At 42.1% G+C, this 26,993-nt stretch overlaps 1 protein-coding gene across 1 annotated transcript in view; it reads left to right on the plus strand.

Annotated features, from left to right (window-relative positions):
- Window positions 1-770: 770 nt before the first annotated feature.
- Window positions 771-26,993, plus strand: part of LACTB2 (lactamase beta 2) — a 34,065-nt gene continuing 7,842 nt past the window's right edge. Inside the window, exons 1-5 of the mRNA XM_059672914.1 lie at window positions 771-986; window positions 9,476-9,639; window positions 15,370-15,496; window positions 23,095-23,273; window positions 25,958-26,106. Of these exons, the coding sequence (XP_059528897.1) occupies window positions 865-986; window positions 9,476-9,639; window positions 15,370-15,496; window positions 23,095-23,273; window positions 25,958-26,106 (741 nt within the window). The 5' untranslated portion in view covers window positions 771-864. The remainder of the gene's footprint in view (window positions 987-9,475; window positions 9,640-15,369; window positions 15,497-23,094; window positions 23,274-25,957; window positions 26,107-26,993) is intronic.

Consider the following 26,993-nt stretch of genomic DNA (forward strand, 5'->3'; position numbering starts at 1 on the left):
TTGTCCAAACTCGATGAAACCGACCATAGGATCTTGCCTTTCTGTCCAGTAAACTGTGACTCAATCTTTTAAAAAGGGGGCGGCAGTGAACACGGGGGCGGCTCACCTGCTGGACCCCGCTCCGGGTCAAGGCCCACCTCGCGTTCCGGGCACAGGGAGGAACGCTGCTGGGCGGGTTCAATGAGATCGTGTTTGTAAAGAGCGCTTAGCAGATGGAAGCGCTAGGTACACGTCACTTACAACTGATCATGGTGAGAAACAGGCTGCTCCTCACACCCACATACCCACACACACCCACACACACACTCACACACACTCACACACACGCACACTCCGGTGCCCACAAGCCTGACGAGCCCTGCTCCGGGATTCAGAACACAGTCACCACCCCTAACCTGCCTGCTGCCCTCTGCTCCAGCCCAAGATTTCCCAGGTTACAACGCCTCTTGTCCCCTGGGATGAACTCGCCCACCAGAACATAAGCTCCGGGAAGGCGCCCGGTTCGGGGACAAGAGGCAGCTCTCAAAACCAGCCTCGCCTCAGGCGCCTCACGCCTCCCTCGCGCCGCCATACTCGAGGCCCAGGCAGCGTCACGTGGCCTCTAGCCCCGCCCCCAGCTCGGAGGCTGATCCCCTCCCCGCTCCGCTCGCGCGCCGGACACGTGGCCTCTAGCCCCGCCCCCAGCTCGGAGGCTGATCCCTCTCCGCTCGGCTCACGCGGCGACACGTGACCTCTGGCCCCGTCCCCAGCGTAGAGGCGGGTCCCGCTCCGCCCCGGTCAGGTGACCGCTGGCTGCGGCTTGTTTGCTGGTTCCGTGCTCCAGTCGCACCGTAAGCTGCGTGCCCACGGGTGGCTGAAGCGGAGATGGCAGCCACTCTGCAGCGCATGGAGCGGCTGTCCAGTCGGGTGGTGCGCGTCCTGGGCTGTAACCCGGGCCCCATGACCCTGCAGGGCACCAACACCTACCTGGTAGGGACCGGCCCCAGGTAAACGCCCCTCGCCTCCCTCCTGCCCCCCTCACGCCCGCCGCTTCACCACTGGCCCCGCGGCACTTGTGGGCAGGATGGCGGCGTCCTGCCCCGGGCCGGCGGGCCCACCAGAACCGTCCTCGGCTGCCCTGATCCTGGACTTCCCCTAAATCCCGACCACCCGGGGTGGTAACCTCTCTAATTGAAAAGTGGCTGGGAGGGAAATAATGGTTTTCAAAACTTCCCGTCTTTGAAACCCAGTTTACTTGACGCGATGTTGAATGCCAGCGTGTGTGTGTTTAAGTGGCTGAGAAGTTAATGTCGCCCGAGTTTTTAAGAATCCGGGAAAATGCTGACTTGGTTCACCTTCTGACTCGCACTCAAGATGTTTTGCCCAGAGTGTGCCGCCCCCGCCACAAAAGCGGGGAATGGTGCTGAGACCTTTTTCTTCGCTCAGCGGCAGGGGGCAGGGCTGTCCTGCTTGCCAATTGCTGGAGTCCGGAATCCAAAAAAGCGCGCCCCCTCCCCCCTCCAGCCCTCGGGAGGGAATTGCTGACCACTTTTGGTTTTGTTTGCTATTATTGTGGGAGCTTATTTAGGTTAAGTTGTGGATGGAATAACCTATCTATTTCTAAGAAAATTTTTTAAAATATATTTAATTGATTTTTTTACAGAGAGGAAGGGAGAGGGGTAGAGAGTTAGAAACATCGAACAGCTGCCTCCTGCACACTCCCCACTGGGGATGCGCCCGCAACCAAGGTACATGCCCCTGACCGGAATCGAACCTGGGACCCTTGAGTCCGCAGGCTGACGCTCTACCCACTGAACCAAACCGGTTAGGGCTATTTCTAAGAAATTTTTTTCTCTTCAGCTCCATTCTGTTTTAGGCAGAAAGGAAGAAGAGATGTGGTTTATTGCACCATACCTACTACATTGGACAACTTTTGTGTACTTAGTATAACCTAGATAATTCAAAATAGAAATAAGATAAGATGTAGTTCTCCTTGAGCCTGGAATTTAATTGCATAGTCAAAACGTTGCAATGAATACAATACACTTGAATACTAAATACAGCTTAATAAGTATAGTTAATTGGAGTATTTGCCTTTCTCCAGCAAATGAGAATTTCGGAAGCAGCAGGACGGAGGAACTGAAGTATTGCAAGTGAAGCAGGCAAAAGGTGAAGTCCAGAGCAAACAAGGCAGGGTCGGTTAGGTACAGCGGCTTTAGGCTGCCTCCCAAACCTAGGAGGATAGAGAATTAGGCAGGAACAAATACCTGGTAGCTAGGGTAGCGTCTCTCTTGGCTAGTACTCACTCACCCCGGGAAGCCCATAGGCATTTTCTTCTCTCTTCGGTGTGTCGTCATAAACTAGTTCTAAAGTCAGTTCCTAACATGAAAATTGCAAATAGTCCAAATTACCTTAGAAAGTCTCTATGTTGGAGATCAATATACTGTTTCTCAATAAGTTCATTGTGGCCTACTTTTCTCTCAGCAATGAAACAGATGGCTGGTTCCGATTGGAAATCAAATAAAGAAGTTGGCTTAAATGTTTAGGGGCCATGTTGTATGAAAAATACATACTGTTATCTTTTTTTAAAATACATTTTTATTGATTTCAGAGAGGAAGGGGGAGAGAGATAGAAACATCAACGATGACAGAGAATCATTGATTGGCTGTCTCCCGCACGCCCCCAACTTGGGGATGAAGCTCAAGCCCCCAACCCAGGCATGTGCCTTTGACTGGAATCAAACCCAGAACCCAATGCTCTATCCACTGTGCAAAACTGGCTAGGGCTACATAGGGCATCTTTTAAAACACCAGAATCACACTCAGTGTAGCATAGGGCGGGTGCTAAAAGAGACATACCCTGAAACTGAATGAGGGAAGACCAGATTCATAGTCTCCCATCTTAACTGCTTACACTGCTACTCAGGTAAACTCATGGAGTGGAATGGCCAGTGGAATCACTCATATGTGCGAGAGATGATGAGTCCACATATTGAGCTAGGATAAGGCAATGGACAGCTGATGCTGCTCTGTAAAGTAGAAGTTAGGTGGCTAGAAATGATTATTAATTGAGTCCAAGTAGGAGGTTCTGATCTTGGTAGCCACTTGTTCCACTGCACAAAACAGTTCTAAGATCACAGATGCCCTCTATATCACTAAACCCAAAGGATTTTTCCATTCCCATCTTATTTGAATTTCAGTATCTTTTGATACTGTTGACCACTCCTTGATCTACTAACACCAATTTCTCCTGGCTTCCTCTTACCTCTCTAGCTGCTCTTTCACAGTCTCCTGTATAGAGTCATCCTCTTTACCAGGTCTTTTAAGGGTTTGAGTCCCTCAAGGTGCAATCCTAGTCTTATGTTCTCCTGCTATATTCTCTACCTGGGTGATCTCGTCTACTTCCTTGGTTTGAACTGTTATCTGTTCATTAATAACTCCCAAGTTTATTAGCATTCCAATTCACACAATATCCACACTTGATCTTCAGACCAAGGCAGCCAACTGCTTTCTTAAATCTACTTGGATGACTCAACAGCCACTTGAAACTCATTGTTTCCCAAACTGAACTTACGGGCTTTCCCACTAAACTTGATCCTCTTCCAGCCACTCGTCCATATCTTGGTAGACAGAACCATCCTCACATTTGATCAAAGCCAAATACTTAAGTACACTCCTCGACATTTTTTCTTTGCTTCTTGCACACATATCCAAGCCATTAGGAAGATCTCCCCAATTTCCACTGCTATCACTCAGTTCAAGCCAATACAACTCCTGCTTACGCTTCTAAAATTGCCGCTGACTCCTCTCCATCTACTTTTGTTCCACTTCAATCCATCCTCCTTCATGGAGCCAGAGTAGTGTTTGTTTGTTTTTTAATGAAAATTAGAAAGCCGTGCATATTCCAGCCCCACGCATCTCATCAACCTGATCTGAAACCTCTTTCCCATCCCAGCCAGGTGAGTTGTATCCATTCTGGCTCAGGACATTCATGCATGCTTTCCTCTCTTTCTCCCACGTATACCTCTCCTCTTTACCCAGCTAGCCTCACTCATCCTTTGGAGTCCAGTTAAAATGTCATTTTTCTCAAGGAAGCCTCCTTTGACCCCTTAGACTATATTAGTTTAATGTAATACATTGCCTTACCACTCCATACTTTTCATGGCCCTTGATAATAAAATGATTTTAGTATGTGTGTAAGATGAAGCTTTGCACACCTCTACTCCCCACTAAAATATAAGTTCAATGAAGGCTTATTCATTACTGTATCCCCACCACTAGCGCAGAGTACAAGTAGTACAGGAAATGTGTGCTGAATGAGTGAGTGTTCTCTACATTTTTTCTACATTTTCTCTGTTATGATTTCAGGACTGCTGGATAACTGCAATTTTAGCTAGTCTTCCAGCCTCATTCTGATCAGCCCATGGATGCCAAATGAATTTCCCTAAAGCACTACTAGACCTACTGCAATGCCTAATACATAGGTCTCAATAAACATTTGAATGGACAAATAATAATCAGACTTTCCAGAATATGTTCAGGAAAAGTAAATTTTCCTAAGAACCTCTAGAAAGGTGCAATTTTAACCTTTACTATCAAAATAGTAAATATCTTGAGAGCAAATATACTATTTCCTATTAATAGGAAAAAGCAGTCTAATGAAGTAGAGTTAAGACTCTGGACTCTAATTACCAAGATCCCAGTCCTGGCTTAAGATTTTGGAAAAGGCAGTTGATTCTCTAAGCTTCAGATTCCTTATCTATACAGTGAGGTTTGTATAGTACCTGTCTCATAGGATGTTATGAGGGTTCAGTGAAATTTAAATGGAAAATCACATCAAAAGCACTTAAATTCTAGCATGTGGGAAGCATACAATGTTAGCTATTACTTTTATCACTTCTGCCTCCAGATAATTCAGAGTTCATAGTAGGTGCTCAGAAAATTCTTAATGATTTTGTAAGAGTGACAGCAAATTGACAGAGACCACTCAATAGCTATCTTAAAATTAATATAAAATACCAAAAAGAGGAAGTTGATTTTACTTTCATCAGTTGAATTTTTCTGTATTCACATAGCAGATTGTTACTTTATGCCAAGCACTGTACTCTAGTGAGTAAAATGGTAACAGACCTGTACAGATTCTCCTGCACTCTTGTTCCCTTCATTTGTAAACTTGTATTTGTAAAATGACCTCCTACGTATTGCCTGTGGCCATGAAGAACAAAGTCATCCAGCTCACATAGAGATAACTCTAATCCCCTGCAATATTCACAGACATCATTGAAAGAATTGCTATTTGAGAACATTGTTTTTCTTTTTTTTTTTTTTTTAATTAAATCTTTATTATTCAGATTATTACATTTGTTCCTCTTTTTTTCCCCCCCATAACTCCCCTCCTCCCAGTTCCTGCCCCACCCTCCGCCCTCACTCCCCACCCACTGTCCTCATCCATAGGTGCACGATTTTTGTCCAGTCTCTTCCCACATCTCCCATACCCCTTCCCCCCCCAAGAATAGTCAGTCCATTCCCTTTCTATGTCCCTGATTCTATTATAATCACCAGTTCATTCTGTTCATCAGATTATTTATTCACTTGATTCTTAGATTCACTTGTTGATAGATGCATATTTGTTGTTCATAGTTTGTATCTTTACCTTTTTCTTCTTCTTCCTCTTCTTAAAGGATACCTTTCAGCATTTCATACAATACTGGTTTGGTGGTGATGAACTCCTTTAGCTTTTCCTTATCTGTGAAGCTCTTTATCTGACCTTCAATTCTGAATGATAGCTTTGCTGGATAAAGTAATCTTGGTTGTAGGTTCTTGGTATTCATCACTTTGAATATTTCTTGCCACTCCCTTCTGGCCTGCAAAGTTTCTGTTGAGAAATCAGCTGACAGTCGTATGGGTATTCCCTTGTAGGTAACTGAGTTTCTTTCTCTTGCTGTTTTTAAGATTCTCTCTTTATCTTTTGCTCTTGGCATTTTAATTATGATGTGTCTTGGTGTGGTCCTCTTTGGATTCCTTTTGTTTGGGGTTCTCCGCGCTTCTTGGACCTGTAAGTCCATTTCTTTCACCAGGTGGGGGAAGTTTTCTGTCATTATTTCTTCAAATAGGTTTTCAGTATCTTGCTCTCTCTCATCTTCTGGCACCCCTATAATTCTGATGTTGGTTCGCTTGAAGCTGTCCCAGAGGCTCCTTACACTATCCTCGCATTTTTGGATTCTTTTTTCATTTTGCTTTTCTGGTTGGATGTTTTTTGCTTCCTCGCATTTCAAATCATTGACTTGATTCTTGCGCTCCTCTGGTCTGTTGTCGGGCGTCTGTATAATATTCGTTATTTCAGTCCGTGTATGCTTAATTTCTAGTTGGTTCCCCAATATAAGATCGAGGGTCTTATTAGTTTTCGTGTAGATCTCATTAAGTTTATCGGCAGCTTCTAAACAGTTCTTGAGAGACCTTAAAAGTGTGGTTCTGAACTCTATTTCTTCCATTGACAATTTTGTCCTGTTTCTTTGTCTCCGCATTTTGTTATGCTTCCTTGGTGCACCCCCTAGTGGTCTTTGTTCGCAGTCTTATAGTTAAATCTTGATTGTTGTAGCTAATTCCAGGGAGGGTTTGACCTCCAGGCCAAGTGGCTATGAGAATCAGCTGTGTCAGCAGTGAGAGAACTTCTGTCCTCTAGGGAGGTGCTAATCTAGCCTTTGCCTGAGGCTATCCGGCAAATGCCTCTGTGCAGGGCTTGGGCGGGGCGGGTCGCACAGGATCAACAGGGTGGGCCGGAGAGAGCAGTTATGGCGGCTCTCAGTCCTGTCCCCAGGGGCTCTGCCTCTCTGAGTCCCAGCACCCGCTGCAAAGCTCGGAGAGAAAGCTGCACTCGCTCTGACCGAAGCCAGACAGTCCCGCTTCTCCCGTTTGAGTCTGGGTCCCTAAAGACTCACCCGGATCTGGAGCTCAGAGTCTGCGGCTCCCTCCCGATTGAAAACGCCAACCGCGCCCTCCGCCGCCAGCCCGCTCCGCGCACTCCGCACCTCAGAATTTGACTTCAGCACTGCGCCTCCTCTGAGTGTCCGTGTGCGTTTCTCTTTCCTCCTAGTTGTAGGACTTCCACTCAGCCAGCGTTCCTGTGGTTCTGGGTGATGTCCCTTCCGTTTTTTGGTTTCACTTTTGAAGTAGTTGTTCAAAGCAGCAAACTCCGGCGTTAACCTATGCCGTCATCTTGGTTCTCCCAACATTGTTTTTCTAATTTCAGCTGAAGTTTCATTTATGCCACATGAAGAATGATTCTAGGTGCTTGCTAAGTAGTACCCTCCCACTAGAGAGGCAGTATGTCTTTTTTTATTTGTTCGTTTGTTTTTTAACACTAAATTACAAGACATAACTGCTTTTAATAACTCAGATATACCCCAGTCTGTAGTGTCCAGAAATTACTGCAGGGTTACGGGGATGTTTATTAAAAATACTAGAATATCTGATGTCTTCTGAGTAGACGAGACAGATGTCTTGAATGGAGAACTCATTGGACTTCGTATCTGAGTGTCTAGTGCAGCCGTGGGCAAACTACGGCCCCTGGGCCGGATCCGGCCCGTTTGAAATGAATAAAACTAAAAAAAAAAACAAAAAACAGACCGTACCCTTTTATGTAATGATGTTTACTTTGAATTTATATTAGTTCACACAAACACTCCATCCATGCTTTTGTTCCGGCCCTCCGGTCCAGTTTAAGAACCCATTGTCGCCCTCGAGTCAAAAAGTTTGCCCACCCCTGGTCTAGTGCTTCCCAGCACCACCTATTGCTGGGGCCTGGAGCAAATCACTTAGCCTTTCTGAAGACTAGTTTCCTCTGCTGTAAATAAAATAATAATAAATAATAGTACCTTCCTAGAGTTGATCTGAGATAATAAATATGTGAAAACGCCAAATATTAGTTTAATTTGCTATGTTGGTTGATGTAAGATGTTACATTGTTCCCCCATTCAGTAGGTTCCCTTTTCATTTTGTTGATGGTTTCATTTTGTTGTGCAAAACTTTTTGGTTTTATATAGTCCCATTTCTTTATTTTCGCTTTTGTTGGCATTGCCTGAGCAGACAGTTCCAAAAAATATTGCTGAGACTGATGTCAAAAGAGTTTATGCCTATGTTTTCTTCTATGAACTTTGTGGTTTCGAGGGGTCTTACATTTAAGTGTAATCCAGTTTGAGATTATTTTGGTATAGGTATAAAAAAGTCCCAATTTCATTCTACATATAGATGTTCAGTTTTCCCAATACTACTTATTGAAGAGACTGTCTTTTCCTATTGTATATGCTTGCCTCCTTTATTTGTACATTACTTGAATATATATATATATTTTATATATATATGTATAATTTGTATTATACATATATATATATATATATATATGGTTTATTTCTGGGATCTCTGTTCTGTTCCATTGACCTGTTTGTCAGTTATTGATGAATTAGTAAATGAATAAATGATTCAGTCTTTTCATAAAGACTAATCTTCTCTCCCGAAGCCTGAGCTAGGGAGGTGCTACTATGAAACAACATGAATTACAAAGTTAATTCATTGGTTCTTGAGGAGGAAATGTCACCCTTATTTCTTTAGTTCAGGAAAACTTCTTAGCGAAAGACCATCATTCCATAAAATAGTGATGAAGGGCAAAGTATATGAAGGTTCAGAACCAAAAGCAGGAATATAATAATAGGGTTGTCTAAATAAAGAAGCAAAGCAACTCAGACATTTCTCCCATGCTTTTCTACTGATTTCATTTTCATGTGTAAGGGATCCATTGTAAAGCTTCAGGGATAAGTTTTGTATGTAGTGCAAAAGAGTAGGTTTCTTTAGGGGTGCCATTGGGTCAGATTATTTCATGTCTCTGAGACATTTGAGGATATTGTTAAAAGAACTCAAAGACAGCCCAGCCGATGTGGCTAAGTGGTTGAGCATCAGCGTATGAACCGGGAGGTCACAGATTCATGCACCAGTGGGGTCCCTCAGCCTGGCCTGCACCCTCTCTCAATCCAGCTCCCCTCAGGGGATGTCAGAGATCTGGTGCACAGATTTGGCCTGATCCTCACAGGCCAGGCCAAGGTAATCCACCAATGCAGGAATCCATGCACCGGGCCTCTAGTATGCATATAAGATCTTTGGTTCATCTTTTCCCGCCCTCCCCCCTCTGCCCTTCCCTCTGAGATTCATTATTCTGTTCCATGTTTCCATGCCTGTGCATTGAGCGTCTGCCCCCTGGTGGTCAGTGCACATCATAGCTACCGGTCAAATGGTTGCATAGGCTTTTAAGATTACTCCTTATTCAGACTTACATTTAGCCATAAGAACTTTCTTAAAGTGAGATTTCTCTAGTTAAGCTCAAGTAACATACAGCTGGTTTTGAAAGCAAAGCAATTTATGCAGTTTCTTAAATGTAAATTACCTGTGAGAAATATGCTAATATTAACTGTTCCAATGGTGTGATCATCTTCTATTTAACTTTCAGGAGAATCCTCATTGACACTGGAGAACCAGCAATTCCAGAATATATCATCTGTTTAAAGCAGGCTCTGAACGAATTTAACACAGCAATCCAGGAAATCATTGTGACTCACTGGCATCGTGATCATACTGGAGGCATAGGAGATATTTGTAAAAACATTGAAAATGGTAAGCAGAATATACTCATTAAGCTCATGAGAAAACCTATGTTTTCAGAATAATTTGTTTCCATTACAGAGATAAGTAAGCTAATAAACAATTTACTGAATACCTTATATTTAAATGGTACTTTTATACATTAATATAACTTGAATACTGTGACTATTTTTAACAAAGGAAAATAGTAGAAATCCTATTTTTCTATTTCTCTTCTCCCTGTTATTTTTCCCCTTTGCCCAGTGATCATCAGTTTTAATTTAGTCTGTGTGACAGTTGCTACTTCAGATTTCATACTAACTATTGTTGACTATTTACTGTGTGCCAGGCACTGTTGAGGTAGTTGCTGTTATTGTCCACATTCTAAACATGATCTCAGGTCTTCCATAACTTTCAGACAGTTATCTGTATACTGTATAATACTGATGAAAGATCTTTGTTCTTGAAATTTATTCAGTATTAACACTTTACCATCTCTCTCCTTATTCCCTCATCCCACCATCATAAACATAGATTCATTCATTCATTTCTTTAACAAATATTCAAGTTGCTGCTATGTTCAAGCACTGTTCTTGGCACAAAGGATGTAGCAGTGATTAAAACAATGACTCCACTTTCATTGGGCTTCATTCTAGTAGGGAAGGTAAATGGTAAGTAAGTAATAGCTCAGATGGTGATAGGTGCTATGAAGAAAACTAAATTAAGAGTAGAAAAGAGGGAGAGAGAATAAAGGGGAAGAGAGCAGTGGCTATTACATTAGGGTGGATAGGGAGAGAGAGAGTAAGCTATGTATGTATCAGAGCAGGGCATACCAGGCAAAGGGCATTGCAGGAGCAGATACTAGAATGGGGGTATGCTTGCCATGTTCAAGGCAGATAAAGGACAAGGAGGTAATAAATGTTCATTCACAACTAAATATTTTTAAGTATCTTCTTTTTTAGGCCTTAAGACTGCAATTGGGATGGAAAGATATTCTCAGCTACACCAGCCAATGTCACCAGGCTGCTCATTATAAGAAACTGTCTAACCTAACTTCTTACCCTCTTCCCTCCTTTATTCCAATCCAGGGGACTGTATGCCACAGGAAACCATTCTCTCCCACTCTGACTTTCCTCACCCTTCTTTCTCTTGTCTGTCTACCCATAAAATTTTGTCAATTAAAAAACTAGGCTGAGGATCCTTAATTTGCTTTGGTCAACTCTTAGCATGAGGGTCAATTTGAAAAATTAAAATGTTTATGGCCCGCTTTTTTTCCTTCCCAAGTCAATTTTACTGAGCGTGAATTTACATACATAAAATGTACCTGTTTTTTAAGTGTGTAGTTTATCAAAAGCTATGTGACCAATCCCGTCAAGGTAAAGAACACTTACCCAGAAGAGATCCCTTTCTGACCCTGCAGAGGCCCCTGCCGTGATTCCCCTCCACCTCCAGCGCCCACTCACCTGCTTTATTTCACTGTGGCTTAGTTTTGCCTGTCTGCAGTGTCACATAATGGACGCATGCAGGATCACTCTCTGGCTTCTTTCACGCAGCATCATATCTCTGAGATTCACCCATGTTTCACGTATCAGTAGTTTGTTCCTTTTTATTGCCAAATAGTAATCGGTGGTAGGAATACACTACAATTTATTTATCCATTCACCTGTTAATGGACATTTGACTTAACTTTCTCTAAGTTAAAAATTGAAATAGTTTTGGGTTCCTTTAAAATAATGAATATTTACATAAAAGATTACCCATGAGATTAAAGAAAATCAAGGAGGCCCTGACCGGTTTGGCTCAGTGCATAGAGCGTCGACCTGCGGACTCAAGGGTCCCAGGTTCGATTCCAGTCAAGGGCATGTACCTTGGTTGCGGGCACATCCCCAATGGGGAGTGTGCAGGAGGCAGCTGATCGATGTTTCTCTCTCATTGATGTTTCTAACTCCCTATCCCTCTCCCCTCCTCTCTGTAAAAAAATCAATAAAATATATTTTTTTAAAAAAAGAAAGAAAATCAAGGAGAAATTTGATACTGTTTTATAGCCACTAAATTTTTAATGGTTTATTTGAAAAGTGGCTTGATGTCTTTCATTCTGAACTTTATTGAAGTTAGACCAGCTGCAATGTAGACTTTGAGTTACTCAGCACTGAAAATGTACAGAGGTACCTTTCAGAATCTTCCCCCAAAAGTCCCATGTATTTCTTCATTCCCTAAATCCTTTACCATTACCATTCTTGTTCATTTTGTTTTATTATAATTTCCTTCATTCTACATTGTTTTACTGTTGTTGTTTTTTAATTATTAGTATGGCTCCTTTACATTGCTAACAATCTATATTTTTTACAGGCCACACCAAAATTATGAATGCCGTTTATAAGATTTCTGTAGGAAGATAGAGTAATTCTGAAGCAACCTGCTTACAGATTTTTTAAATAAAATCAGTGTTTCATTTCAGAACTCATGGCTTACAGGGAGCCAGAAGTTTACTAGATGTGAGAACTATATAGACCCAAGCTGCTTGGGTGTTTTGTTTTGGGTTTGTTTTTGTGTAAATCTGATAAATATATTTTGTTATCTGATAATGACTATTTTGCAGCTGAAGTTGGGTCATTGCCGTTTATTTCACATTCAAGTCCTAGAGTCAGATGTTTGCTTCTATGCTATTCAATTAGAATGTGTTTCTATTAGAAAGCATTACACGTAAATAATATCACATGTTTGTATCTGCTTAAATAATTAGCCTTAGTGATGATGTTATAATTCATTATTCAGACCTTAGCAAATGACTGAGGGTTTCCTCCTGTTAAAATAATTACGTAAGTAGTTGCCAGGGGCTGGAAAGAGAGAATAGAGAGGGACTACCATTACGTATGAGGTGTCTATGAGGGGTTTTGAAAATGTCCTAAAATTAGATGGTGGTGGTTGAACAATTCTTTAAATAGACTTAAAAAACCACTGAATTTTATGCTTTAAAAGGGGGAATTTTATTGTGTGTGAATTATGTCTCAATAAGCTTTGACTAAAAATAATTCTTATTATACTAGAGGCCCAGTGCACAAAATTTTTGCATTCTGGGGGAGTCTCTCAGCCTGGCCTGTGCCCTCTAGCAGTCGGATATCCTTAGCGCTGCCGTGGAGGTGGGAGAGGCTCCTGCCATCGCCACTGCTCTCGCCAGCTGTGAGTCCAGTTTCTGGCTGAGGGGGAGCACACTGACCACCAGGGGGAAGCTCCTGCATTGAGCTTTTGCCCTCTGGTGGTCAGTGCATATCATAGCAACGGGTCATTCTGCATCAGGCTGAAACTAGCTCTCCAACATATCCAGAGGGGTCCCAGATTGCAAGAAGGTGCAGGCCAGGCCGAGGGACCCCAGCGGTGCATGATCGGAGCCAGGAAGGGATGCAGAAGGTAGGCCAGCCAGGGAGGGACCGTGGTAGGGATCCAGGGTGTGTCTGGCCCGTCTTGCTCAGTCCTGATCAGCCAGACCCCAGTAGCAAGCTAACACATTGTATGTGGGTAGTTTTTATTGTACGCTAACAGGTGCCGCAGGCCATTTTTGCTAATTTTTTGCGCAAATGGCAACGTTCAGTAAAATTACAATAACTTTAGTTTATGTATTTATATGTTACCTGCATTCTACCACTAATCTATAAAAAACATTAATACGTGTCTCGCGCTCTACTACTTACAATCAACGTAAAACGTATAAATACGTTTCCCGCATACAATGTGCTATCCTACGGGTTGAGCATCTGCCCCTGATGGTCAGTGTACATCATAGCTACCAGTCAACTGTCTGCCCCCTGGTGGTCAGTGCACATCATAGCAAGCAGTTGAGCAACCTTAGCATATCATCAGACACTTAGCATATTAGGCTTTTATTATATAGGATGATTGCTTTCAGCATACCCTTCTACATCCTGTCTGTATAGATTGCTATTGAGAATAGGATGTATGCTTTTATATTTACATATAATTTTTAAAGCTGACACAGCATTATTTTATAGCATGGCATGTGTTTTGTAATTTTGAGGTAATTGTGAGTTTTTTTGGAAATACTGTGTGTCAAAGGTCTCATAACTAGAAATGTACTTCCACTTCTTTACTACAAAACAAAATTATACAGATTAAAAATAAAAACAAACCTAAAAAACCTCATCATATCACTCTATAATGGAGACAGTTCCCAGAATAGCGTATTATTTCTTGCTTCAGCCTCAAAGATACAAAATAATGGAGTCTGAGGCTAGAGAGAGAAAATCCAGCTGCTGTTGGTTTATTTTATTTTTATTATATTGCGGCTTCTATCTTCTTTATCCTTCATACTTACCCAGATTTCTATGCGTTGTCAGTTTTTCTCTGAATGTCTTTTCTCCCTCTGCATTTCCATTGGTAACACCCTTGTGCTAATACTACCTTCCAGCTGGGTTATTACAGTCATCCCTTCCTGGTCTTTTGATCTCTCCCCCTGCAGGCTCCCCACCTGCAGCTGCCATATTGATCACTACAGCTGCCATATTGATCGACCCTGTTAACACTAAAGTGCATACATGGGCCACATACAGCAAAGTATAATTTCCTCTATTCTGTGAAAGGCAATTTAGGGCCCTCCAGGATCTGAGCTCACCTTACTAATCCCACTTATCTTTACTCTTCCCAGCCAGTATTTTGTGTTAGACAAATTGGTGGTGTTCTGCTGTTGCCCATAAGCCATATTCATTCTCATTTCTATGGCTTTACTAATGCTGTTCCCTTTACCTGTCTGAACCTTTTTCTCATCCTACTTATCCTGTAAGCCACACATCAAGTTTTATGATATTTATGAATCCTTTCCTAATTGTTTCTCCTTTCTCCAACCTCATTTTGCTTTTATTAGCTGAATTGTCCATTTAGTATTCATTAAATGGTACTGAGTATAGTTGTTTAATTCTTTCCTGTTTGTAAGTTTTAGTGCCCCAACTATGAGAGCTTTTAAGCACTTTGTCATGGCGCTTACATTCACTATACTGGTTAAATAACTGGCAGTCAGCTATTGATTGGCTAATTAATTAATTGACTTTCTTTGCATTCATGACAGGTAGTATGGGTTAAATTTATTTTAATGTTTTAATATCTTAGCCCTGAGTTTGGGGCTTCCTCTAAGCCAGCCGTGGGCAAACTACGGCCCGTTTGAAATGAATAAAACTATTGAAAAAAAAGACCGTACCCTTTTATGTAATGATGTTTACTTTGAATTTATATTAGTTCACACAAACACTCCATCCATGCTTTTGTTCCCGCCCTCCGGTCCAGTTTAAGAACCCACCCTTGCTCTAAGCATTCCTAGAAAGAGCTTTATATTATCATTCTTTTATTATTAACTAATGCCATGATACCAGGACTTCTTTTACTATATGTTAAGCACCTAGACAGAGAAAAGTTCCTGTGTTTTATATTATTCCCTCTTCAACACCCATCTTGATATCAAAGCTAGCTGAGATTATGAAGAACTTTCAAACTATTGTATAAAGTAGGAGTGACTAGAAAAACACAAAGACTTTTATGTAGAGCTAGGAGGGCATTAGAGAGTAAAAGCTCTTTTGTTGAGATAGAAGAAACAGTTACCATCCCAGAGATAAGCAGTTATAATTCACCTCATTTTCTGTTGTCTCTAATGTTAATATTTTTGCAGCTGCTCACAGGTATTCTATGAAAACTGGCCTCTTAAAAGGCTGAATTGTCATTTAAAGTGTGAGTTAAATATTTTACATGTTTTGTCACTAGACACTCCGTATTGCATTAAAAAACTCCCACGGAATCCTCAGAGAGAAGAAATTATCGGAGATGGAGAGCAACAATATATTTATCTAAAAGATGGAGATTTGGTTAAGACTGAGGGTGCCACTCTAAGGTATGTAAATGACCATTGGCTGGGGAAGGTGGTGGGGGGAGGTGGTAGTTTATGTATATCTATAATAATAAAAGCATAATATGCTAATTAGACCAGACATCCTTCCAGAAGAAGCGGGGCTGTGAGGGAAGCCCAGGTCCCAGGTGCCAGAGGAAAGCTGGTGCTGGCAGCCGGGGGAAGAAAAGCCTACTCTTGCACGAATCTCGTGCATCGGGCCTCTAGTATGTTATAAAAGAGGGGGAAAGGAAGATTTCCACATATTTGCTTGTATGACTGAAGGCTGTCTCAGGAAGAAGGATATAAGATATCTGATAACATTGGTTATTCTTGGAAGAGAAAATGGATTGCTTGAGAAACAGAAAAAGAAAGCCTTCTCCCTCTATCTACTCTTTTATAATTATTTGTTTAAATTATATGATTACCACTTCTTAATGAATAAAATTTAAATTGCAAAATAGATTAAAATTAAGGGTTTTCTTGCCGGGAGCCAGTCCATGCTTGCTGTTTCAAGCGACCTGGCATATATGGCATACTGTTCTTAATATGTTTGCTCACCTTCTTGGCACTATGTGTTTTAACCAAGGTCTCTGAGAAAGGTTGTTTCCCCAGGCAGGGATTTTCCCCTGAAGTTAGGGAGGGAATAAAAACCCCTTAACTAAGTACCAGGCGGGTAATTAATCACTTTAACTACAAACAATCATGCTTAAGTGCATAATCTTTACTCCCTGGAATGGAGAAAAGAAACGCCCTAACCTTTGTAATAGAGATTGATAGGATTGAATCAACTGGTATAAATACAGATGTAACTAGACAGCAAGACACAGAACTTAGAACACAGAACTTAGAAGTCAGAACTCAGAAGACAGAACCTACACAGAACCTACAGACAGAAGAACTTCGCTGGAGAGAACATGGCAAAAGATCCTGGACTGAACCTGACTACAGAAATATGGCAAGAGAACCTGACTAGAACCTGGTGACCGAACCTGGCTAGAGATCCTAGACAGAACTTGGCTGGAGAACTGGCTACAGAACTTGGCTGGAGCTCCGAAGCAGAACCTCTCTGGAGATCGAGACCAGAACTTGGCTGGAGATCCTGGCTAGGCTGCTGATCAACTGAACGCTGTCTCCGTGTCATTCCTTCTTCACCGACTCCGTCCACACCTTTGGGGACCCCTGGACCCGCTGGGGCTGGACCCCGGCATTTTCTCCTATTCTCATTTCCAAAAAAATGACCCATACCTAAAGTAAATACATTTTAGGCCAGACCCATAATCCCCCATGACCTGTTCAAGGGATTCAAAAAGGTGTTTTCAACTCAGTAATTTTAAAACACAAGTAATTATGATGATTCTCCTCTCTCTCCATCTGTCCTGACTTCCTGATTTCAGAACTCCTACTTCTCTCAGTACTTAAGATTTTTTTTCTTCTATGATACAACTTAACTCCTCTTCACCTTTATCCCCTCCCCCTGCCCAAGACATCTAATCACGTTAGTTTATTAATTGATTTTTTTTTTTAGAGGGAGAGAGTAACATCAATGTGAGAGCAAAACATTAATCAACTGCCTTCTGCTTGCCCCCTCCCAGGGATCTAGCCCACAACCCTGGCATGTGCCCGACCAGGAATCAAATTGGCAACCTTTCAGTGCGCAGGATGACACCCAACCAACTGAGCCACACTGACCAGGGCTATTCACATTAGTTCTTACCTCAAAAATATTTGTCACTGCTGTCCCTTTTTCTTTGTGTTCCCTACCACTACTTCTAAGCCAGGAATCTCCAGGCTCTTCCCTTTCCAGTTTACTCTGTCACTTGAAACCTTGAATAACTCTCACCTCATACAAGATCATGTTTATTCTCCTTACCACAGCTTGGCCCCAAACCACTTTTCTAGTCTTAGTTCCTACCACTCCCCTCACAAACACAATTAGCCATATCCAAATACTCCTGAGCACATTCTGTCTGTCCATGACTTTGCTCATACCCTCCCCTTTATGAGGCCTCAGCCCTTCCCCTCCACCTTGTCCCCCTGATAAATTACCCATTTAGTCTTCAAACCTCAGTTTACATGTTACTTCAAGAACCCCTCCTGGAAAGAATTAAGCTGCTTCCTCCTCCAACTTTTATGTAATTTTTATTATTTTATTATAGCACTTATTAAATTATAATTTTGGCTGAAACCGGTTTGGCTCAGTGGATAGAGCGTCAGCCTGCACACTGAAAGGTCCCAGGTTCAATTCCGGTCAAGGGCATGTACGTTGCTTGCAGGCACATCGCCAGTAGGAGATGTACAGGAGGCAGCTGATCGATGTTTCTCTCTCGTCGGTGTTTCTAACTCTCTGTCTTTCCCTTCCTCTCTGTAAAAAATCAATAAAATATATTTAAAAAAAAATAATAATAAAAATAAATAAATTATAATTTTGGTGTATAAGTAGGTATCTCCTTAAAAGTTAATCAGTTCCTTAGGTTCACAATCCTATATAAGAAAAGGGTAGTATGCAAATTGTCCCCTCAACTGGAGTTCTTCCAGGAGTTCAACCAGGGGCCGGGTCGGCCAGAGGAAGAGAGGGAGGCCCTAGCACTGGCAGGCAGCCAGGAAAAGGGAGGGAGGCCCAGATCGGCAGTCGGCAACTGCTAGGACTCTACCAGTGCACGAATTTCATGCACTGGGCCTCTAGTATTAGTTAAGTCAGTTGCTATAGCAAACCAACCCAGAAATGTATAATAGCTCAAACATGAAATAAGTTTAATTTTCAGTCACATAAAGTCCAAAAAACGGTTCCTGATTAGCAAGTGGCCCTCCTGCATTAATGTTCCAGGATTCTTGTGGAGTCCTCCATCCTCAATACTAGTCCTTCAAGATTGCCATGCTCATCACCGTCAGTCCAGTGAGTGGAGGAGAGTGAAAGCGATGTTGCATAGGAGGTTTTCATGGACCCGGCCTTCTGTTGCATTGCCTGTCTATTCAGTCATGAGTCACTCCTGACTGTGGAGAGGCTGGGAAATACAGTATCATATATTGATGATACCACAGAAAATCAAACACTGCATTATTCAAAAAGTATTCTTGACAACGCTGGGTGCCCCCCTCACACACCAGCCCTGGGCCAAGTTAAAGAAGGGAGTAGAGACAGGAGGAGGTAGCTCATCAAGTCTTCTGTCTCATGTGTGGGAACCACAGTACTGGTTTATCAGTTATCACAGAAGCATGGATATTAGATCTGTACCTAATATGCAAATTAAGACTATTGAACTCTTGGAGGTTAACTACCTACCACCCATCTGCTGTGAACAGACCGTGTATTTTAAGCTTTTAAAGTATACAAACAGAAAAGTGTATATCATCAGTGTGCAAGGCGGTGAATAGTTCAAAACTGAACAAACCATATGAGCAGTTTGCAGATCTAGGAAGGACATCAGTGCCTGAGAGCCACCCACGTACTTGCTTCCTGTCACGACCCCACCCCCTCAGTTGAACACTATCTTGTTTCATGGATGAATTGATGCCCAGGATCTCAATATTTTGTGAATTCCATTTAATTTTTGTTGTACTGCACTCTGATTAAGTTAAGTATGGGTATCTATTTTAAGATTTGAGGGGAAAACTAACACAGAATCAAAAAAAAGCAGACACTTTTTTTATGATCTAGTAAATAATCTTATCTCAAAATGTAGATTCCAATTATGCTAAAATCTGAATAGAACACTTAATATACTATAGATGTGGTTTCCAGTTTCCATGGTTATAGTCAGTAAAATCCAATAGTTTTAAATATTAACACAAAGACTCAATCTTACGTAAAAGTTCCATAAACAAAAGGTTAAAATTTACTTAAGTCCCAAATATTTCACATCCAGGTGATCTTGCCTACCTGCCAATTTTGAAAAGGAAAAAAATTCAATAGAGATATAGTACCCACCAAGAACCCATTAGTAAAAAAATAGAAAGTTATCAAGGTTTTCAGTAAGGATTCTAGATATAATGCTCAGGAATTTTCTAGTGAACTGAGTTTAAGTTCTCAAGTTAATCTGACAGCTTTTGTTGACTGTTGTAAATTTTCTAAGAGAGCCGTTCTAATAAAGTCTACTGTGTCACAGAACTAGATAAATGCTCTACCTGATGAATAGGAGGCACAGCTGCAGTTCTTCTGATCTTTAGCAAAGCACCTCTGATGTCATTTCCTTTTCTCCTCTGCCTGCGTGAAGTAAATTTTAACACAGTTTTTATGCAAATTAAAGCATTAGCCACCCAGGTGACTGGAGGGTTGGAAGTTCTGATCCCCTAATTTAAGAAATATTATTGTCTTCAGCCTAGAAATTATCAAAGAAAACCATTACTGAGTCCTGGCATGGGAAGTAGGAGGGGAATAATTAAGGAGGCATTGCAAGCACATTGATGGATAAGGCAGTTTGCAGACCACGAAAGAATGGTTCTCCAAATGAGTATATGTAGATTTAAAAAAAAAAAAGGTTGAGGTTCCATTTGTAAACACCTTCTATGTGTGACTATTCATAAGATTGTCCATAAGATAAGACAGATACCCACACCACATAGTTTTATAGTTGCTGGAATATCTCCTGCAATTATTTTCATATAACATGGAATACTTTCATTAACTGGTTGCAGCAGGTTTAATCAGACAAAAGAGATGATTTTAACATCTCTTCAATACCTCACCATTACTAAATTTAGTAATCATTTGCCATATGTACAGCACATACTTGGAAACCATAAAAGCATAATAGTTCCTAAAATCAGTTCTTAATGTCTCTCAAAAATAATTGCTCCCATTACACGAGTACCTCATGTTCTTATACCTCATATCTCTTACATTGTTAGCAGACTCTTTTAAAGAGCTTTACAGTTGCAGTATTTAACGTTAAGGATTTGATTGGATTTTTTGGCAAATGAGAAACTCTTCTAAGTTATAGTAGCTTCAGTTTTCTTAAGAGTTGAATTTTGGCCGAAACCGGTTTGGCTCAGTGGATAGAGCGTCGGCCTGCGGACTGAAGGGTCCCGGGTTCGATTCCGGTCAAGGGCATGTACCTGGGTTGCGGGCACATCCCCAGTAGGAGATGTGCAGGAGGCAGCTGATCAATGTTTCTTTCTCATCGATGTTTCTAACTCTCTATCTCTCTCCCTTCCTCTCTGTAAAAAATCAATAAAATATATTTAAAAAAAAAAAAAAAAAGAGTTGAATTTTGCCAGATGTCTTTGCAGTGTAGGAGATGACCTTACTTGTTTTCTCCATAGCTTTATTATGATTTGCAAGGATCTCCTAAAATTGAAACATCTGACATTTTTTTAATAAATTGTACTTGATCATGATCTTTTTAAATATGTTCTAGGATTCTATTTGTTAATATTTTAGTTAAGATTTTTATAACTATTCACTAGAGGCCCGGTGCACAACAATTTGTGCACTCGGGGGGGGGGGGGTCCCTCAGCCCAGCTTGTGCCCTCTCGCAGTCTGGGACCCCTTGGGAGATAACGACCTGCTGGCTTAGGCCTGCTCCCGGGTGGCAGAGGGCAGGCCCAATCCCTAGGTGCAGCCCCTGGTCGGGCTCAGAGCAGGGCCGATTGGGGAGTTGGGGCGCCGCCCCGTCATGCACAGAGCAGGGCGGATTGGGAGGTTGCGATGCCACCCCCAGTCACACTCAGGGTAGGGCCAATCGGGGTTGGGGCGCTGCCCCCTGTCACGCACAGAGCAGGGCCGATCAGGGGGTTGGGGAGCTCCCCCCTGTCACGCACAGAGCAGGGCCCATCAGGGGGTTGAGGAGCTCCCCCCTGTCATGCACAGAGCAGGGCCCATCAGGGGGTTGAGGAGCTCCCCCCTGTCACTCACAGAGTAGGGCCAATAGGGGAGTTGGCACACCGCCCCCTGTCACACACAGAGCAGGGCGGATCAGGGGGTTGGGGCGCCGCCCTCTATCACCCACAGAGCAGGGCCGATCAGGGGGTTGGGGCGCCGCCACTGTCACACTCAGGGCAGGGCCAATGGGGAGGTTATGGCTCTACCCCATCACACACACAGCAGGGCCCGTGGGGGTGGGAGGGTTGGGGCGCCGCCCTCTATCACCCACAGAGCAGGGCCGATAGGGAGGTTGTGGCCCCACCCCCTGTCACACACAGAGCCGCAGGGCAATCAGGGGGTTTGGGCGCTGCCCCCTGTCACACTGATCCCGGTGCTGGGAGGCCTTTCAGCTACGCTGATCCCAGTGCTGGGAGGCATATTACCCTTTTACTATATAGAATAGAGGCCTGGTGCACGGGTGGGGGCTGGCTGGTTTGCCCTGAAGGGTGTCCTGGATCAGGGTGGGGGTCCCCACTGCGGTGCCTGGCCAGCCTGGGTGAGGGGATGATGGCTGTTTGCAGCTGGTCACACACCCTTCAGGGTGGGGGTCCCCACTGGGGTGCCTGGCCAGTCTGGGTGAGGGGCTGAGGGCTGTTTTCAGGCTGGGACTGAAGCTCCCAACTGCTCCTTTTTTTCTTTTTTTTTTTTTTATTCTGGGCCAGCTTTAGCTCTGAGGCTCCAGCTCTTCGGCCTCCGCTCCTGAAAGCAGGTATCTGGTTTGTTTCGGTTCTCAAAACTCTGTATCAACTCCAGCTCTGAGATCCCAGCTAGCTGAAAGCAGGTTTCTGGGGTTTTGTTTAGCATCTGTATTTGTTACAATGTTTGAAACTGCAGGCTCAGAGGCCTGCAGCGGCAGGCGGGGAATGTTGGAATCCTCCATCACTGAAGTAAACAAGCCTCATGTTAGTTTCAAGCTGCCTGGCTGCCGGCCGCCATCTTGGCTGACAGTTAATTTGCATATTGCCCTGATTAGCCAATGGGAAGGGTAGCGGTCGTATGCCAATTACCATGTTTCTCTTTTATTAGTGTAGATTAGTGAGATCAGGCAATAGTTTTCTTTTTGTGCAACCTTTGTCAGGTTTGGGATTCTTAACTTTTCCTTCTTTTTCTATGCTCTGGGATAGGTTAAGTAGTAGTGCAGTTATCTGACTTTTAAGTATTTGGCAGAGTATCCACTGAAAATACCCTTTAGTTGCTAATGAGGAGGAAAGAGAAAAGCATGATGTGAGAGAAATGCATAGATTGGTTGTCTCCTACATGTGCCCCAATGAGGCTGGGGAGTGAACCTGCAACCCAAGTATGTGGCCTTGACTGGGAATTGAACCTGCAAACCTTCAGTGTGCGGGCCAACGTTCTAACCACTGAGCAGCAACGGCCAAGGCAAAAAATATATATGTTCTTAAAAAATAAAAGCACTATCTCTAAGTAGTAGAAAGATTGGTGATTTTTATCTACTATAGGTACTTTCCTTTTTTCCCCCCCAAACTTCTTGTAAGCCATATTCATTACTTATAAAATAAGGAAAAATGTGGGGAAAGTATTAAATTTGCACTTCAGAGTGAGAAATTTGATTTTATTAAAGGGAGAAACTATCTGGTGATAATTTTAAGTGAGCGACAAGAAAAAACTTACATTATTTATTAGTGTCTTGTTCAGAGGAAAGCATAGAGAATAATTTGCTTCTCAAAATTTCTTCTAAGCTTAAGAGTTCATGATTATTTCTATTTCTTCTTTTAACCAGAGTTATATACACACCTGGCCACACTGATGATCATATGGCTCTACTGTTAGAGGAGGAAAATGCTCTCTTTTCTGGAGATTGCATCCTAGGGGAAGGAACAACTGTATTTGAAGACCTCTATGATTATATGAACTCCCTAAAAAAGTTACTGAAAATCAAAGCTGGTATTATATATCCAGGTGGGTAATTTTTAAATCTGGTTAACCATTTGTGTCAGATGATGAGAAAGGTTCATTTTGATGTGTGTGTGTGGGGGGGGGGGGATTCTTTGTGTTTTTGGCCTTGAAGTCAGACATGTAAACTGCTACTTTAAATTATAGCCCTAGCTCCTGTCTAGCCAAGCAATATTTTTTAAAAGGCCACAATTTATATTAATGACTTTTATAAACATATGAGGGTTATTTTTTAATATCTGAACAACTATTAATGGAACTATTAAACAAGGAAAATAACTTACAGTGGAACAAGAAATTTTTTTCATTCCATAAGTGATCTTCAGTTTTGTTAATCTGATTTCTGTCATGGACCACATTTTAGCCATGTAACCATGGGTAACATTTGACCTCTGAGCTTTAAGTTGTTTTAACTCACACTATTGCAATAGTATCTTCCATATGAGCTATAAAATCGTATATTTATCTAGATTATCCCGGAAAAGAAACCTGTCATTAGTATCTCAGCTGTCACTGCACTGCTCTGCAATATGAATCTCCACTCCATCCTGGAAGCTAAGAAACACACAGGGACCCCCTAACAATAGGGCCCAGAAGGGAAAAAAGACTAGATTACTTAATTTTTTAAGTCCTTCTAACTTGTTCCTAACCAAAGAGCCATGGAAAGATATGAAAATACAGTGTCTTTACAACCCTCCTATTCTCTCATGAGTTTCTACTGCTGAGGAGGTAGAAAACATACCCTGGGCATTTGGATTAATCTATAATAATAAAAGCATAATACACAAATCGACCGAATGGCCAAACAGCAGAACGACCATCTGGAGTTCGATGACCACACTATGGCATGCACTGGCACCAGGCCAGCCAAGGCAGGTGCGATGCGATTGGTCGGGAGGCCCCACGATCACCCCGCAGAGGGAGGCCCAGGCAATCGATTGGGGGTAGTGGGGAAGGAGGCTCCGCAATTGATCACCTCAAAGAGACAGGCCCAGGCCACCGACCAGCGAGCGGGGCCTCCCTCTGCAGGGCAATCGATGGCGGGACTGCGAGAGGGCACAGGCCAGGCTGAGGGACCCCCCTCCCTTCCCACGTGCATGAATTTTGTGCACTGGGCCTCTAGTATTATGACATAAAAGGAATGGAAGCTGACAGCTATTTTTAAAGCAAAGAGAATTGGTGCACTCACATTTAAGCAAAGCTAATGAGAGGCTGCCTAGGAAAGGCCCGTAGAGTGTTAGTTTTAGTGAATCCAGTGAACTGGCTTATTAGCACAGCAGGAGCTTATATGTAAATTATGTTCTGTAGCCATAGCTACCATATATTAAAGCCTGCTCCCCATCAGGTACCTGCAGGGACCTTTCCAGCCAACTGTGGTCCTCACAAAAACCCAGTGAAGTAGGTAGTGGCGTCCTTGTTGCACAGCTAAAGAAACAGTTCAGAGACTTTCGCGGCCTGGCAGCTAGTAAATGAGGGTCAGTATTCTAACAACACCCTGGTGCTCGTGCTTGTTACATGATAATAGGTTAGCCTGCTTCTGCATTTCTTTTCCTCGCATATCTTAAACATCCCTCTGGCAGACTTGTGTAATATATTAATTTGCACTGTTAAAAGAGCATGTAAATTTCAATATAACTTTATCCGGGTTGTCAACATTTCTGAATTACAAGCCTATACAAAAGATTCTTAAATTTTTACTGTGATTACTGTGAATTTTTAATAGCGTCACTTCCCTGAAGCTACTTTTACATTCCCCTTTTCAATCTTCTATAGCAGCGGTTCTCAACCTGTGGGTCGTGACCCCTTTGGCAGTCGAACGACCCTTTCACAGGGGTCGCCTAAGACCATCCTGCATATCAGATATTTACATTACGATTCATAACAGTAGCAACATTACAGTTATGAAGTAGCAACGAAAATAATTTTATAGTTGGGTCACAACATGAGGAACTGTATTTAAAGGGCCAGAAGGTTGAGAACCACTGTTCTATAGGTAAGTGTAGCACAGTGGTAAGAGCCAAGTGGGTGAAAGCTCCTGGGTCAGAATCCCAGCTCCACTCCTTAGCTGTGTGACCGTGGGCAGGTTAGATACCCTCCTTATGCCTCAGTTTCTGCTACCAAAAAGGGATAATAATAGTACCTACCTCTTAGGATTCTTGTAAAAAATAACGTATAGCATTTAGAGCAGGCCTGGCAAATAATAAGAATTCTATAGGTGGGTGGGAAGAGATCAGCCAATGAACTTGTATGCATATATACATAACCTGTGGACACACAATGGGGTGGTGTGGGCCTGGGGAGTAAAAGGAGGACAGGAGAGGGTTGAAAGGTTAATGGGGCGGAAAGGAGGGCCTGTGTAATACTTTCAACAATAAAGATTAAAAGGAAAAAAAATAAGTACCATATAAATATTACCTATCATTACTGTTGTTCCTGTTATTATTGCTATGTTTTTATTTTATACTTTTTAATGTACACAGTAGCATTTTATATAGTTTTGAAATAATTGTCTAATGTATTTTGGCATTTAGGTAATTTTTAAGTCTTATATCTATATAGTTTTACAAATAATTCTTATTTGTTGTGTATTTAGTTTGTAATACATCATATGAATTCTTTTTAAATGAATGAATTCCAGTTATACTTAATATTTTTTATCTGGTTGAAATAATTTTTATAATCTAATTCAGGACATGGCCCCGTAATCCATAATGCTGAAGCTAAAATTCAACAATACATTTCTCACAGAAATATTCGAGAACAGCAGATTCTTCAAGTATTTCATGAAAATTCTGATAAATCATTTACAGCAATGGAGCTTGTAAAAATTATTTACAAGGTAATTTTCTAATCTTATTTGTACATAACCACAATTTTATTAGAATAATCTATTTAATAAACTATAGGTATAAAAAAACTTATCACCTCCCAGGACAGAATAAGTCTGTTAATTTTATAAGTAATGACACTTGTATAGTTTTGAAACCTCAACTTCCTAGAACACAGAAATTAAACAAAACCTGGAGAACAAAAATAACCATTCTAAGCCACCATTAAACCATATACTTCATTCTGTAGCAGATGGTTCCCAACAGCATGATGATGAAGTTTTGGAATGACTTGCATGTTGGTCTAGCCATCTTGATTACCTGTTGTGAGAAGAGGCAGTCTGCTCGAGACAGACACTGGGATACAGCAGTGAGGACTAGCAGCGATGCCTGACAATGGAAAAAGTACATGTAAAGAACATGAGTAGAGAAATTTAGTGCATAGAGAGACCCCCTCACTGCGATGGCATCTGAGCACATCACTATATGGCAGCACTACTAGTATGTGGCATTCGATTAGTATAATTCAGTTTTTTAGCAAATGTTTATTAGACACCTGCTGAATAGACAGTATAGCTTAGAGCTTAAGAATGTAGGCTTTGGTGTTAGATTACCTGGGTTTAAAAACTCCCACGACCACAATCTACAGCCAGAAGATACATGAGATTGTACCTGAAGATGAGCTGCGGCCAATTACATTTAGGCAGGGGCCTTAATATCCTAAAGGCCCAAATTATCAAAAAAAGATCATCACTCAGTGTGCTTTGTTTTAAAAAGGGAGGGATGATAAGGAAGGAAGGAAAGAAAAAGGAGAGGAGAGGAGGAAGAGAGGGAGAAGGAAGGAAGGAAGGAAGGAAGGAAGGAAGGAAGGAAGGAAGGAAGGAAGGGAGGAAGGAAG

This window comes from Myotis daubentonii, chromosome 17 (assembly GCF_963259705.1).
Source record: "Myotis daubentonii chromosome 17, mMyoDau2.1, whole genome shotgun sequence".
Taxonomy (NCBI): domain Eukaryota; kingdom Metazoa; phylum Chordata; class Mammalia; order Chiroptera; family Vespertilionidae; genus Myotis; species Myotis daubentonii.